The sequence below is a fragment of the Anser anser genome (assembly GCF_964211835.1).
Source record: "Anser anser genome assembly, chromosome: 1".
Classification (NCBI taxonomy): Eukaryota; Metazoa; Chordata; class Aves; order Anseriformes; family Anatidae; genus Anser; species Anser anser.
This window is the reverse complement of record NC_139720.1, coordinates 10512421-10529204: the sequence shown is the minus strand read 5'-3', so window position 1 is coordinate 10529204 and position 16784 is coordinate 10512421. Positions and strand designations below refer to the sequence as shown.

General features: G+C 37.5%; 1 protein-coding gene across 10 annotated transcripts in view; it reads right to left on the bottom strand.

The window, feature by feature from the left end:
• Positions 1 to 16784, bottom strand: part of CACNA2D1 (calcium voltage-gated channel auxiliary subunit alpha2delta 1) — a 415542-nt gene that overhangs the window by 353719 nt on the left and 45039 nt on the right. For all 10 annotated transcript variants that reach the window (XR_014578635.1, XM_083821360.1, XM_083821361.1 and 7 more), the window contains exon 2: positions 3037 to 3118. Coding sequence is in view for 9 of the 10 variants with exons in the window: in XM_083821360.1 (XP_083677486.1) it covers positions 3037 to 3118 (82 nt within the window). In the remaining variant the exon portion in view is untranslated. The remainder of the gene's footprint in view (positions 1 to 3036; positions 3119 to 16784) is intronic.

The following is a 16784-nucleotide window of genomic DNA, read 5'->3' as shown; positions in this document are numbered from 1 at the left end:
TGTTTGCGTGGAAATGCCAGGCAGAATGGTTAAGACATTATCTCATTGTTTTGCTCAATTAGAAATCCTCTGTAAACCATTTCTCTTTGAAATATCCTATTGCCCCATCACTGTAGACTAAAAACATAAAATGTTCTTTCAAAGATAGATCTTTTACTCCTTCCTGTTTATTGAATTTTAGCCTGAAAAACAACTGCATGTCACTGCAGAAATTTTTCAGCTACATCCCCAAGATCCTACCTGCAGACATATTCCAACCCAGACAGTTTCACTCCCATCATGCTTCCTCCACTACTAAAACTCAGACTTACTCTGGTCCCTCCAGTGATCTCCAGATCACACCTATGGTCTAATCAGTGCAAGAAAGAATAGATGACAAGTAAATGAGGAACAAAGGATAAATGATTGGGATACAGAGGTAGGAGACAACAGACGGGAAAATGGCAGGCAAAGAATAAGGAGAGAAGAGACTGGAGAGGAAAGGAGAAATAAAACAGGAGAAAACTACATGTCTGAGACTGAGAACTAGCAATGGAGAGAAAGGTAAGAAGGGTGAAGAAAAATACCTGTCAGTAGAAACTGGGACAGAAACACAGAATGTATTGACGAGGAATGAAAGATAGCCCAACCAGCATAGCAGGAACGTGGAATGGAAAGGCCAATTTTGGATCAGACATATGACGCTGAACAAGGGGATGGTGGGGTATACTGGGTTCACATAGCAAGGTTTTGGTTGCAGTGGGGGGGCTGCAGGGGTGGCCCCTGTGAGAAGAGTCCAGCAGCTGCCCCCTGTTAAATCAGAGCCTGCTCCAGTCGGCTCCAAAAGGAATCCACTACTGGTCTGTGTGATGCTCATTGCACCTTTGTGAGAGAGCATATAAGAAACAACAACAAAAAAGAACCAACCATGCAACAGCAGCTGAAAGAGAGGAGTTAGAAAACACGAAAGAAACACCTGTGCACCAAGGTGAGTGTAGAAGGAGGGCAGGAGGTGCTCCAGGCACGCAGCACCAGTTCCCCTGCGGCCTGTGGAGAGGCCCCTGGTGGAGCAGGCTGTCCCCCTGCACCCATGGGTCCCACACGGAGCAGATCTCCACGCTGCAGCCCGTGGAGGAGCCCCCGGTGGAGCAGGTGGATGTGGCCTGGAGGAGGCTGCGGCCCATGGAGAACCTGCGCAGGAGCAGGCCCCGGACCGGAGCTGCAGCCCGTGGAGAGGAGCCCCCGCAGGAGCAGGGGGTCTGGGGGGAGCTGCCACCCGTGGGGGACCCATGCTGGAGCAGTTTGCTCCTGGGGGATGGACTCCATGGTACGGACACGTGTTGCACGTGTTGGAGCAGTTTTTAAAGAGCTGCTGCCTGTGGGCAGCCCCTGCAGGATCAGTTCGGGAAGGACGGCATCCCGTGGGAGGGTCCCCATGTGGAGCAGGGGCAGAGAGTGACTTGTGAAGGAGTGGTGGAGACAAAGCGTTAGGGACTGAACACAGCCCCCACTTCCCCGTGCCACTCAGGGGAAGGAGGAAGAAGAGGGTGGATGCAGGGGGAAGGTGTTTTTAGTTTGCTTTTAGTTTCTCACTGTTCTAGTCTGTTAGTGATAGGCAATAAATTATATTAATCTCTCAACACTGATTCTGTTTTGCCTGGGACAGTAATTGGTGAGTGATCTCCCTATCCTTATCTCAATCCACAAATGTGTTTTTTTCCATCATATTTTCTCCCCTTGTCCTTTGGGGGGGTGGGAAATGAGGGCAGCATGGTGAAGCTGAGCTACCTAGCATTGTGAAACCACCCCATGGGGAAAAAGAGACACCACAAGTATGGAGGAGAATGGATCACACAGAGAACAGATGAGCAAAAGGGACCTTGCATCCACTTAGCAGAAACTCCTCACCAAAACCTGCAGAGAGAGATATGATTTGCAAGCCTTCTTGTCCTCTGTCAGCAGATATGTGTGAAATCCACCTACAAAAAATCCCATCAGCTTTCCATGCTGGAATAACCTTAAGTTCTTCAGGAAGCTTAAGTGATAGACATTTCTGCGTTGTTGAGATCCTATTGTGGAAACCCACATGTGTATCAATCTAATGCTTTGTTGCTAGGATTTCAATATTTTGGTTTCGGTCAGTATTTTCTGTTTGTTTGGGGATTTCCAAGATTAAAAACTGCATTTAAAACATCTGTTTTAATACTCATTTATTCATTTTGCAATATCAAGTACTCAAATGTTAGGAAAGGCCACAACTAAAATAATCTCTGCAAACTGTATTTATGTTCCTCATGTACATGCAGTGCCACAGTCCTTCCTTCAGCAGGATGGGCAGGGATAGGGAAAGGGAAATATATGAACATGTGGTTGCATACTGGGTGACAATATATAAACAAAGTTGTTTAGGTAGCCTAATCCTGACATTTTCTGAATTGTGACTACATTGTTCTGCCATCTCAGAATGTGTTTTTAGTCTCCGTGAATGAAATATAGCATTATAGCATAGAAAAATGTCTTCTCAATGAAACAATAATTTCTTTCCTACAACAATAAGTTCATTCCTAAAACACACTTTGTATTAAATTAAAATAGCTGAATATAACTAATTTTCATTCTCATCTGTTTCTTGTAGCCAACGGCTGCCTCACAGCTGTGAATATATGTCAAAAAATGGTCTCCCTTGTTAATATAGAGCAGAATGTTCCACTGCTGTGAATGGTTGCTTCCTGGATACTTTATCTGACAAACATATAACATAAAAGCACTTGTTTCAGGTGGGAGTGTTGCAGTAATGGTAAGCCTTATGTCCAATGCTGCATAGCTGATTAAATATTAGCAACGAGCAAGTGCTGCAACACAAAAAGAGAGAATTGAATGATGCCTATGTTATTCATTTCTCTTTCAGTAAGCACTGTAGAAGAGAAACACTACAGAGTTTAATTTCCCAGAGTCTTTTTACTATGTTACAATTAAATGATCATAATACCTAGATGATGCACACCATTCATTTCACTCTTCCTGTTATTGCACTCTAAGGCATGTCTTCCAACTCACCGCAGCAAGCTGGTCCACTCCACTTGCAGTTCGTGCCAAAGTTACGAGGTCTTCTTGCATCTTATCTACCCATGATTTTATCCTAAAGAAACCAAAAAGAAGAGAGAAAGAGAAGTCCAGTCAAATCAATGGCAAATACCTATGACAATCTCAAATACAAATAAAGGCTGGCAGATAATAAGTATTATTATCTCACATAATAGGTTGACACTGAAGTCCACCTGATACAGCTGTGAATCTGCTTTAGATATGTTCTCTGTTTTCCTTTTCTCCCTCTCTTATGCATGAACTTACTTTTTCAATAATCATGTGAGGATCTTGCATTTAATTATATATTACAGGAAAAGGACAAAAAAAGCAGAATATGTTGATATTATTGAATATAAAATATACGTGAGTTTTCTTTGCTAAAAAATAATCATCTTGTAATAGACCAAAATAATCTACATCCTAACAGTGTTCTCTTTCACTGTCTAAAATCTAAGCCATGTGTTTTTTTCTTCTACTTTTCAGCAGGTGGAGTATGCCTGGTGCTCTCCAGACGCTGTCCCTACCATATCACTACAGGAGACTCTTGCTGACAGCTACTGAGGTCTATTTCCAAATGTGATAGAGCCTAATTTACCGTCTTTTTCCTTTTTTTTTTTTTTTATTATTTATTTCCTCTAGCAGAGCTTCTACCAAACTTTGACGACCTACACAGGATGAATGTTCTCATACAGTTTTCTGGTGTGGCCCCCACACTTAGTCTGTTGTAAACCAAACATGCCATCATATCTATTACTAGCTGTAGCAAAGACCACCAGAACAGAGCCTGTGCACTGCCCACCAGGACAACCTGCCTGGCCTACAGCTCATTCACAGCAACAGCTTTCTGGATGGGCTTGAGGTCCCTCTGCCAACAGATAGAACAAGCAGAGAAAAACAGCAACTGGAAGCAGGCTGACAAAACAGAGTAAATCTGGCCTGCAGCCCCTCTCTGGACACTCCAAGGAAGAAGAAGTAGGACAGGCAGCCACAGGTATAGGTGGCATGAGTTGTTCTGGCCAGGGGCACCTGCTCCTGGCTGCTGTTGCTGCGCACACTTGGCTCCCTAAGCGCAGTAAACATGAATCTTTGGAAAAGTATTGGATCCAATACAGTTTTTATGTTTACATGCAATGTCACATTTTGTAGCAGGAAATGAGTTATGGCACAAGTGTATTCCAGTGAGATCTATGCTTATTCCAGTAACAGAAGAAAGTGGTGTAGCTTGCCTAGCCAGAAAATTTCGTCTCCAACTCCTCTATCATATCTTTCCTGTCATTATTACTGCTCTCAGCTCTGAAACCTGGAACAGATATTTATATTTATCCTAGCCATTTCCTAGTCTTAATGTGATACATTGGGAATGGCTGCTTAAAAGATTATACATGAAATCAGGAAAGAGAAAAATAAGAGAGACTATTTTTGCTGCAACTTGGAAAATTTGGAAGAATAAGAAAGATTATGGAGGATTGGTTTTAGTCCTTCTTTCCACCATTATTAATATATTTTGTGTTAAACAACAATCAATATCTTGAAAGGTCACAGACTGTATCATGGAGTTGTGACTTGGGACTTTTATTAAATGATCCTTCATCATGCTTTAGAATAAAAAGATTAGTCATCCAAATGCAAAAGAAGATTCTTGGCTGACTTCTATCATGAAGGACCTTCTGGCAGCTCAGAATAATCTGTGCGCAGGTAGGAATGGGAACCACCTAACAGAAGGGTACTGAGATTATCAAAAATGCCAGATACAAGATGCCAGATATAAGACAAATCCTTCTCCAGTCAATATTGGGTGGCTCCCCAATCAATACAGTCGTTCGTGAATCCTATTTTGAGACACCACAAGCAAAATACTCTAACAAAATAAACAAGAACTTTTTGAAGGTTTAGTTCAAAATGTCTTCAAGGTATTTACAAAAAATCTATATCAGAAAATGAACACTGGTTTCATGCAACCTAGGAGAGAGCCTTATAATTATGACTCAGCATTCCTTACAAAAAATGCTTAAGCAATTGGCAAATTGTAACCATGGTTTCTCATTAACCATGGCTTTTGCCTGTGATACGGCTGTTTTCATCTTCTGTCTCCAGCCTTTCACTTGGCTTGTTTGACGCTTATCTATTGTGTCATATCTTTTATTTTTCCCTTCCAAATCTTTGGATAAAGAACAGTGATTTTAAGCTGTCTGTACAGCACTCCCATTGTTTTCTAACTGGATGCTAGGAGTATCAGATGCATAAAAATTACATCTTAAAAAAAAAAAAAGAGAGAAAAAAAGTCATAATCAAAATTATTTCACTAATGTAGTTCATCACTAAGCAATTTTAATTGATTTAGTTCCTAGATGCTAGAAACTGTTCAGAAGACTGTCTGTTCTTCAAAATCTTGTCACTGCACCAGACATTTTCAGTGTTGTAACTAAGAATACTCCAAAACTTTTTTTTTTGCCAGTTATAGCCGCTAATGATAATCTCATCCATCCGCAGCTCATAGTGTGAGAATTGAAGTCTTTTTGCTGGCAGTGTACAAAACAGAACAAAAGAGCAACATTTTGATTAATATCTCCCTGCTTAAGCTACCCACATTACTTCAACCCTTAGACTGCCACTATAACACTTTATATTAGCATGATATTTGCTATATACAATACTTTTGTACACACAGTATCTCATCCTTGTGTTTAATGCTTCATTCCATGGTCCCTGACAAGTGTCAGAGCATCACTCCACATTTACAGATGACAAAAACCACCCATCACAAAGCCAGACATTTGCCTTTCTGCTCCCTTAGCTGAAAGTGGAGTAATTGCTATGTCCTGCAAATGGTGGACTGACTTCTTGCCCAGATGGCGGAATGTCAAGTTATAATTCTGAAATTTGGGGAAAAATATGATATACATTAAACCACTACATATACCAAATCAGTAGTGCAAGAGGAGACCTCATTTAGGTTGTAATTATCTAGATTTGCATGAATGTGTTTTTTAGCTTGCAGGTATTTTTCTAATTTGGGACTACTTTTAAAAGACTTCTAAAAAAAAAGATTTTAAAATGAATGCTTCTAAGTAAAATAGTGCTAAAGTCTCACAGGAAGCTTTCCACTGTATAAAATATTTAATTATCCATGAGGAAAAAAGATATGCACAGAATTATGAGCATTGTAATGAAAATGTGTAACATGGAATTAAAAAAAATTACTAGCACAAGTCCACTGGCACTTAAAAAGGACTGATAGGTACTAGAACAACTGTTAAGAATTCATTCATCTCCTAGTTGACTAGTAACAATAAACTGCTAATAAATGAGCAAGAGAAGTAACAATAGAGCCTTTTCAAGGGAAACTATAGAGAGTGTACTAGAAGAGCTTAAACAAGTGTCTTGCATGAAAATCTTACTGATCTGTCATTACCATATCATGGCATGAAAAGAGGGTTTGCTTCAAACTGCTTCTTAGCTCTGTGCTTCCCCCAGTCTCTTTGCAGATCTTCAGAAATTCAAGGAGCACTAGCAGAATGCATAAAAAGACTGGAGACTCCCAAAAGTGAGATTGTTCTTAGGTGCGAGCTCCAGTGCCCCACCAGAACTCTGCTGCAGGGCTTCAACAAGACCAAGTATGCTAACAGAAAAACCTGCAGATGGAGAGGATGTTTTAAAAGGTGCCTAAAGGCTCCCTTCATCCACAGTAATAGAACAGCTTTTTGAACGGCTTTTTCTCTTATTTATTTATTTATTTATTATTATTATTATTATTATTTGATGTTCCTTATTATTTGTGGGGCTATCAAGGTTTAAGAACATGGTAGCAAAATGTCCATGTCTGAACCCACCCTCAGAGTTGTTATGTGCTAGCGGAACATGCCACTGACAAGAATGAGAAATTTTAAAACGAGAGCTAGCCTAGACACAACTCGCAGACATAACAACCTGCTTCAGACATGGAGTACTTATTTTTTCCTACCTACCTTTTACACCAGTGATTTGACCAATCTCTAGGCTATTTTCCCTTTCTTTGGTGAACGTCTGCTGTACCATTTAGTCAGTTTGCTACCTATCTCCAACCCAGATAATGAGAATACCCCGCCAATTTAATGCTGATGCTTTTCTGTGTAGGTTCAACAAAGGCTACAGGTGCAATGAGTCAACAGTCTGTAGTTGTTTTTCCCCTTGCATCGTATCACCAAGAATACTCTTCCTGTGTTATTTCTTTACTTATTCACATCCTACCTCTCTAACATGGTAACATGAAAGTGATATATATCAGGATTTAGGGACTGATTACATTTTCATTGACTGTTATAACTGATTCCATCATTGTGCTAATATTCCTAAATCTTATTTTCCATACTTTTCTTTCCAGAGTACGATATAAAATAAATTAATTTCCTGGTTGAAATCTCATAAAGACCTTATATGATATAAACATTTAGTTTTGGATAAAATAGAAATCAGTTGTGTTATCAGTATGTTAATAGAAATCATCTTTTATGGTGCATTTTGTTTAGCACAGTTTTAAGCCCATCACATGTATCTGTAGAACAGTATCAACTCATAAACACAAGATTAATAATAATAATAATAATAAAAATATATCTACCATTTTTGTATGTTTTCTGTTTTTCTGTGTGAAAGAATGAGGTATACAAAAGGTGAAAAAGTGAAACACATTACCCAAAAACATTTTCAAAAGCATAAAATAAATAATTGAACACACTGAGATTTTTTATGATCCATTTCAGTTATAAAAATTCTGGGTGTTATTTCTAAGAAGGGTCGATAGAAAAAATCAGGGAGGATTGATTTTTAAATTGACTTTTTTCATTTCCCATTGCTTTGTTTTTTACTGGATATTTTCCCCTCTGTCCCTGAAGAAAACTCAAATGGTGAGAAAATACATTAATTAGTTAGTTAACCTTGAGTTACTGGTGGAAGTTACTTTTCAAAACATGAATTACTTATTATTACTTAATATTTCTATTACTTGAAAATGAAATATGGAATGTTTTCCTCTTTCATTATATATATATATGCAGATATATATATATAAAATGCAAATATATATTTTATTTTTCAATAAAATCTTATATATCCTGTAGACTTCCTGCTTCCACAGTTAGCTCAGGATTCATCCTGTTTAGAAGTTAGCTGCCTAGACTGGTGTTACTTTTCTCCCTTTTTTATTTTTCTTTTGTTTTGAACAAGGTTTCTGCTACAGTCAATGAAGAAAGGCACCTCCAGAGCTGCCCCATTGCCCCTGTTAGAACTCCAGACAACTTAGATTCCTGGTCCAGGACCCCCAGTACAGCTAGGATACAAGCTTGACTTTTAGGAAGGTTACATTAGATAGCATCAGTTTAGATGGAATAGGAAGAAGTCCACCTTCATTCCAATTTAATAGCAATTTCCCTCCCCATCTATAACTTGAACACAAATAAGAACACTTCTTCCAATCCTGACTGTGCATTTACCTTAAAAGACTTTTTTATTATATATTTATCTTCATCTAGTGGACTTTTTGTAGTGGAAATTGTCTTTTTCTTACTTGCCTGGACAACAGCAGGGTCCAACATAAAGATTAATAACTTAGGAAGGATTTTTCTAGACTACTGTCAGAAATACAAATAGTCAAATGGCATTCTAACTTTCTGAGAAAGCTTTATATCATTACCCTCTCCTTCCAACAAGAACTTAAGTAACATTATAAGTACTACCTTAGGGTCTAACATCTGCATCTCATTTCTCCCACCTCACCACCAGACAAAAGTGTCTTTGCAGCATACATTTTAGACAGTCCATGTTCCTGAACTGGAAACAATCCCAAACAATCCCAAAACTTTAATGGGAAAATTTAGAAGAACATTTAAAATAAAACTTTTTTTTTTGTTGTTTAAGGGAATCATATTATCTCATTGCATTTTAAAACCCGTCCTTTTTTTTAAAAAAAAAAAAGAAAAAAAAAAGAAAAAATGTAACAAGCGCCTCTAGGCACTGAAATGCTTGTCTGGTACTCCTTTTAACTGAAGCCTGTAGTGCAATATCTGCCTGACAGCTGCTCATGGTCAGAGTTTATTTAACAATTGGAAAGCTGTCACAGCAAACATGAGGTCTCATGACTTAAAGAAGCAGCAGTCATTTTTCTGCAAAGGGTAACAACAGAAAGCCTGTACAAAAGGTTAGTTTGTTCCTATCACTATTGGTTTGGCATGAACGTTGCAATGGATGTTCCACTGAAAGGTGATTACAATTTTCAGAACAATTGATTTTAACCCCATTCTCCTACACACAGGTTTTCCCCATATCAGGCAATGACAGGACAACAGGAGAGCCCACATGCCTTTCCACCAAAGCTTCTAAGTGATGTGAATAATTAAGGGAATAATCTGATTAAAGACAAACAGATACGGGTCATTTACTGCGGAATTAGGAGGTACCCTGCTGCTGCTGCCTGGGCTGTGATCAGATTGATGAAGAAACAGCCAGAACACTACAGAGCCATCCATCCACATTACAGTATTATCCAACCTAGCATAACAGCTATTTTGACAACACAGAAATCCTTTCTTCCTCTTTATATATATATATATATATATTTTTTTTTTTTCAGTAAAGTCAAAGGATTTTTGCTGGTGGCCCTCACTCATGTTCCAAGTAAAACTTAATATAGCAGGTGCCAACTTAAGAAATCTTTCTTTTAACTTCATTAAAAATCTATTTTATGTTAAACTTGTATGCCAAACTTGCAGAACAGAGCACTGCTCAATTACAAGACTACAAGAAAACAAGAGAGGTACATGTAGAACAGCCGGGCTAACACCTCTTCCTCCTGAAGCTGATGCAATTCCTTTCTGCTGACTTCAAGGAAAGTAGATTCATTTAATTACATACCATAGCTCTGTAGACTATTCACCCTAATTTAAGGCCTATTAGCTGACTTCTGCTTGGATACTCTCTTACAATCTAAAGGGGCATGTGCAGACCTTAACTCTGCCAGTTTAAGTCATGTGATATGTTGGAGATCTGCATCCAGCTCTCCTCAGTTAAGCTTACATTTTGTTCAAGTTTCTGAAGAGCTCTTGCATGCAAAAGTAACAACAATTAGAATAATGAAAGGTTTAAGTGGCAAGAGGAAGATTGTTTTTTTCCACAATAGTTCAGTATTTCTTAGTTTATATAAAAAAGTACCACTATTGGCAAAGTAATGCTTGAAAAATGAAGATAGATGAGATTAGACTCAGAAAGAGTGAGACAGCAAGCCTTGCTATATTTTTACAAGCAACTCCACACTTTATTTTATTGCTCAGAAAATCCTTCATTTTCAGAATCAGAAGCTTTTTAGAAGATTTCCTGACAGTGAAGGAGAGGGGAAAGTCTACAAAATTATCATAAAAGCAGTATTTTCAACCATTCTTTGCCACTCTTAGGCAACACTAAAGGGCAAACAAACTCTTATCGTAATTGATAGAAGGCATGTGAAAGAAGAAACTATGCTATGATGGAATTACTAACCTTCTACACAGAAATTACCCATGTTGCTGCATTTATACCTCCTACTGCAAAACTACTGAGTTTTAATACCACTATATATTTTGAAGACCTATTAAGCTGACAGTACAGCATTTCAGATATGTGGGTGGAAGGATAGATTTACAGAGAACCAGACTCTGGAAAGAGTAATAATGGCAAGTTTTATGAAATACTAGAAAAAATAAAATAGTGTCCTAAAATCCCATTGATTCTAAGTCAAGGAAAGAAGAGGTTAGATATGCAGAGACTGATGCAAAGATCACTCAAATCCCATGGTTATCAGATTAAGCTCTTGATAAAGTGATGGTACTCAAATCCCCACTGAGTAGCCAGAAATAAATAAAAGAGGGTTATATAATTTAGATGTGATACAAAAGCAAATTAAGGCAAAGTAGTCAGTATAAGAATATGTGAATCTTCTAGATTTTACTACAGGATTTGTAACAATCCAATTAGATCCACAGAGTAGAGGCGATTTAAATTCATCATTCAGAGATATTGTCACCTCATTGTATAACCTCTACAGCTGTTGTGAACCCCTCCGGTTGTGTACATTCCTCCAACAATCTTCTTTCTGTTGCTTGGGAATAGGCTAACAGACTATGTGATAGAATGATACCACAGAATTATGATATAAATACTATACATAATGTATAGCAACTCACAAAGAAGTTAAGAGTTCACGAATTTAAGGGGCTTGTGCTGCAAGTGTTGCAGATCCCACTTTATTTTATTATAATGATGATACAGGCATATATATCCACCGTCAGCTATGTGTTGAAAAATATATCACAAAATATTGTATAAATGTTTGGAAGAACTTTTCCATAATAAAAACAAAGTACAGATTAAGTCATGACATTTAACTACTGTGCAGAGCAGGGAAAGTGGGGAAGATATGCTCTGTCTTTACATACAAATGGATGCACAAAATGCATCATCTACTCCATAGGCAAAAATATTTCCTTCATTGGCAAGAAGAAAAAATAGTACTTTGTTCCTTTGCCCTCTTTGACTGTTTTACCAGCCCAAATGTGACGAGCGTCTGTCCATGCAGTTTGGAAAGCCTTTCCAGATAGGAAACAGCCCCTATAGCCAAGGCCTAAGAGACCCTCTTGTTCTTTCTTCATTTCAAGATGTAAAAATTTTGCTTGAAATAATTATCTTACATTTCTCAAACTGAAACATTTGGGAAATGAGACATAATATCTGTGTCATAATGTAGACAGAGTCAATGTAGACAGCAAACTCTTCACTCTATATTTGAGTTTTAGTAGCAGAAGTCTTAATATTTAGACTTGGGATTTTTAAGCTCTTATTCCATGTTTAAGCCATCCATGTCACAGAAGCTATACAAAATTTCCATTTTTTTCCGAACACTTTCTCATACATAAACATGGTTCCTCTCCATCATAGACTTCATAGAACAAGCACTCAGGTGTACTCACTAAACCGCTGTCCTTCCAAGGAACACCCCTAATAAATGGGGCACTAAGAACCTACTGAAGCAGCATCTATACAGACAGAAGCAGAAGGAGCAGCCCCCTGATTTAGCCCCAGCTCAGCAGATCTAAGTTCCACCACTCACTTCTAGGACGATGCTCATGGCAAGCAAAGGACAGATATCGCGTCTCAGTGACCGCCTATGTCCTAAGCAATGGTTTTCTTCTTTCATGTTCAAACCCAGTGGCAGGTTCAGGGATGGAAATGGTCAACTATGAGTGGCACATGGATCTGCCTGGTGTTTGCCCAAGTGCCAAGAAAAGTAGAATCCCCTCTCATTTTTATAAGTGGGTGGTAGAATGCATTTCCCATTTAATAAGTGGGTTGTAGAAACCCCAAAGCACACAGATGTTAAATGGGAATGACCAAGTAATTCCATAAATGAGGTTCTCATTTTAAAGAGCCATCATCAGGGCATGGTCATATTATTTTGTAAGCTGGTTCAGCCTAAACCAAGTGTCTGACAGGTGTTTAGCCACTCATGGTCATAATTACAGCTTCTGCTCCACAAATATTTCTCTTTACTTTGCCAAAAGTGTTCTTTTGGAGTCTAAAGCTTCCTAGCAAATAACATGAAAAATATCCTCTAACGGAAATTACTGTTGCACAAAATATCATTTAATAATTTAAACTCAATCTTTAATGTTAAGCCTGACAAGTACAATCAGCTGCAAAATTACTGTAAGCTGTAAAAATAAAAAATAAATAAAAACTCCTTAAAATGATTATGTTTTAATTATCAAAGATTATAGTGCTAAAACAGTTTAACAGAGAAGACATTCATTTATAACTTAAATAACTATCATTAGTCCTCAGATGTATTTCATTAAAGGCTTTTACAATCAGATATACCATTTATTGCTTAGCATTAAAAACATAAACACTCTAAATCTAGTTACCATTTCTGTAGCTCAGAAACATACATTCAAAATGAAGAATCCCTAATTTGTTTCTAATCTGTGCTAGATGAAACGCAAACATTTTGTTTTAAATTCCAAAGCTCTACATATGGCCTAACCATGTAGATCTCCTGGAGATCAGTATCAGAGAAGCTGCCATCAGAGAGAAACAGGTGTATCTGCCCTCACTGGAGTTTCCCCAGAACAACACCAAAGATGACTCTCATCCTATCTTTGCTTCAGCTCTGGTACCTAGTATTTAAAGAGCATACAGTTCAGCCCAGACTAAGTTTATCACTCTACTACAAACACGGATACTCCCTTAAAATCAATCACCCTTTAGTAAAAAGGAGACCAAAACTGAATTTCATGTTATTCCAATATTGTATCAATGGAACCTGGATTAGAACCTGCTCCCTAAGCAAAGTAATACATAAATGTTGGTGTTTTTTCAGTGTTTTATATTATACATTAACCCTAATAATGGTATAATACCTATAAATGTGGAATAAAAAAAGCATGTCTTGAAAACCATGATTGAAAAATAAACCTCAGTGTAATGGAACTTTACAGAGTGCTAACTGCACAATTTTTCCAAAGCGTTTCAGGCAAAAAAATGATTTTATCAGTTGTGCTTAACATATCACAGTCACACTTTAACCGTATTAAAATGATTTTTTTTCCCCAAACTAATAAGCATTACATTTTAGCCCTGGAAAAAGAAAAAAAAAAAAAAAGCATAAGTAAATTGCAATATGGCAGATTGGATAACAGTATAGAAGAGATTAAAGGAAAAAAGAAAGAGGTTCATACAAATCAGGAATGTGTTCAGGAACTTACTTATGCCTGTGCATCTGCAGATACATGCACCAACTCCAACTCAGTGAGAATTTCATCTGAAAATATCATCACCTGTGCACTACCATAGCAATAGCTAGCTTTCATGCATCTACAGTGCAGAAGCTACACATATGGACTGGAAGTGTGAATAAACAGCAGAGACAACCACAATAACAATAGCACACACATTTATCCCCTTAAAACATGCAATTAGTTTGAATAGCTGTTTGTGGTAACAAATTTACCTTCACATAATATACCTGAAAAAAACCATAGTATCTAGGTATAACTACGTGAAAACAGAGACTACATAATGTCTGCATAATGCAGCAGCATCATACTGCTGTACAAGGAGGTGACCCGACAAGGCTGAATTCGAAGCCTGCCCCAAACTGACAAAGAGCTGCAGGATCAGACCTGAGACTGAAACAAACTTTCTAAAACAATTTGAAATATATACAATAACTCAGATAAAAAATAAAACGGTTTAGCTTTTTTTTTTTTTTTTTTCTTCCAGCTTATCTATCATTGAATGCATACAGAATAACTTTTTTTTGTTTAGGTTTGAATTGAATATGTGAATAGATATATATGCAGCATTGAACAAACATATTTAACAGAAATGCTAGTTAGTATAAGTGTTCACAGAAATGACCAAATGTCCATCTCATTTTGTCCACAGTGGTACGTCTGAAGTAGCGAACAACAAAACTTCTCTTGATTTCAGCAGCACATGAACAAGTTCTTAAAACTGTATCTCCCTGTCTTTCAGGGAACTTAATATAAATCAGGACCTTTTTTTTTTTTTGGGGGGGGGAGGGGGGGCGGTGGAGTGGAAAGGGTATTTAAATACTTCACCTCCCATACAATGCACTAGATAACTGCAGCTAAGCCAATGACATTGTATCAGCTCAGCTCTATATCTTTATCTGAGTGTCTAATGTGAGTTTTGCTTGTAGCAGCATGAAGTCTAGTACACAGGACTGACACCAGCACCAGCAAATCAGATGTTACAGATGCTGCAGCAAGGTACATGAGTAGATGAATAATTCCTCCTATGCAAGTGGCAGTAGTCACATAATTTAAGTACCCAGCTGAACTGCACTCAGATCCTGCACAGCAAGTCTGCCTTTTTTTGGTTTTGCCACTTGCCTAAATGCAAAAGTTAAACACAAAAATAGAGGGATGCTTAAAGAATATGCAAGTTTTTATGTTCTCTGGAAGATGGGGCTTGATTGTATAGGGAGAATCTTTCTAATAACTCTGTATGAAATTATGATTATTAAAATTGTATGTTTTTATAATGCTCATTTAATATGAAACTTTAAAAATATTCCATGATCACTTAAGCACTAAAAAGCAACAAACATTGGCAACAAAAATGCAGGTTTTGTACTATACAGTTATAAGCTGTTCAATACCAAGCTTCAAATTTTATAGCTTCCTTTAAAATGCAGTTTTCAGTGATGTTGATCTCTCGTTTAATAATGACAAGGATTCATAAATAAAACATCTATTATATCAGATGGCAGAATGCCACCTTTTGATGAACCCATGTAGTCTAACTTACACACACACAAAAAAAAACTGACTCCAACTGTACTACTTCAATGGAATGCTACACTTCTTGTAATGATGTTTTTTTCAAATTATTACATACTTTAAGAAATCTTTGTTGCAAAATGTACTCCAAAGAATTTTACTTGAAAGCAGCACATCCAAATTAATCAGCTGTTTCATTTGCAAATATATTCTTCCTTTCAAAGCCTGACTTCCAATGTGCAAAGCTGTCACCTCCCTAACATGCCACTACTGTAGCATGTATAGTAACAGCATTTACAGTAATAAAGAGGCATTGTTTTGGAAGGACCTAAATAGACTCCATCTTCTGAAAGATAACCACTATCTGCGTTTAGTGCGGCCATTTAAAACAAAAAGTAAAATATCATGACAAAAGATGCAAAAGAGGCAAAGCAGAGATTATTGTATAAGCAAAAGACTGTGTCATAGAATATTAAGTTTCTACAGAAATTAGCATCAAAATTAGCAATAGCCATGCATGCAGCCTTTAAATTCTTTCCATTTCACAAAGTCGCTCTGAATTACACTGAGTTTTTGCTAAAGGCGCAGCTGGCATATTGTGGTTCCTGGGATGCAAATGGCTATTCGAAAAGGATAATAGTTTATGAGAAAATAATCAATGCATTCTTTTCATCCTGTTCAGGAGGTTATCAGTCTGTTCCCAGACACACAGCAGTCTTCTGTCTTGAAAACAGTTTTGAAAACTGTCCATTACAATATGAGATCCAAATCCGTAAACTCTTTGTATGTTAATCAGCCTAGGGGAGGTGAGGTCTCCTGTTTGGATCAGGGCAGCATCTGTACAAGCTGGTGCAGATGAACCTTAGATATAATAAAACCATGACTAAGTTTTTCCAGGGTGTTGGACAGACCAATTGTATATCAGAATTGCTAGTTGTAAACTACTGGGAAAATAAATAAATAAATGCAATAGCTCCATAAAGAACCAGAAGCAACTAAAACCATATTTCAGTCTTTCGCATTACAAAATTAACCTTTTGAAATGGCTAGTGTCAGGCTTCACAGGCTAGTTCAGTCATGCACAGCTTTGCAGATCTCATATTTTTGTTGTAATCCTCCAGTAGTGATAGATAGTATTTTTCTTAAATCTGCAGAAGCTGGAGATTGAAAGATAATACTAAATGTCATTATTGGAGTGATATGAAAGTCTCAGTTTCATTCCTTAACAGAAAAAGAATTCTTACAAATAACAAATAACTCATATGAACCTTAGAAGCAAAAGAGTACGTGCTCACAATGTTTGGGCTTCACTTTTGAAAGCCTGGGTGATGTGTTTGATTCAGAAAGCTCAGGCACAGAAATGGCTTCCAACTGTGTGCACGGGGCCAAAGGGCTGTAAGGGTCAGTTCA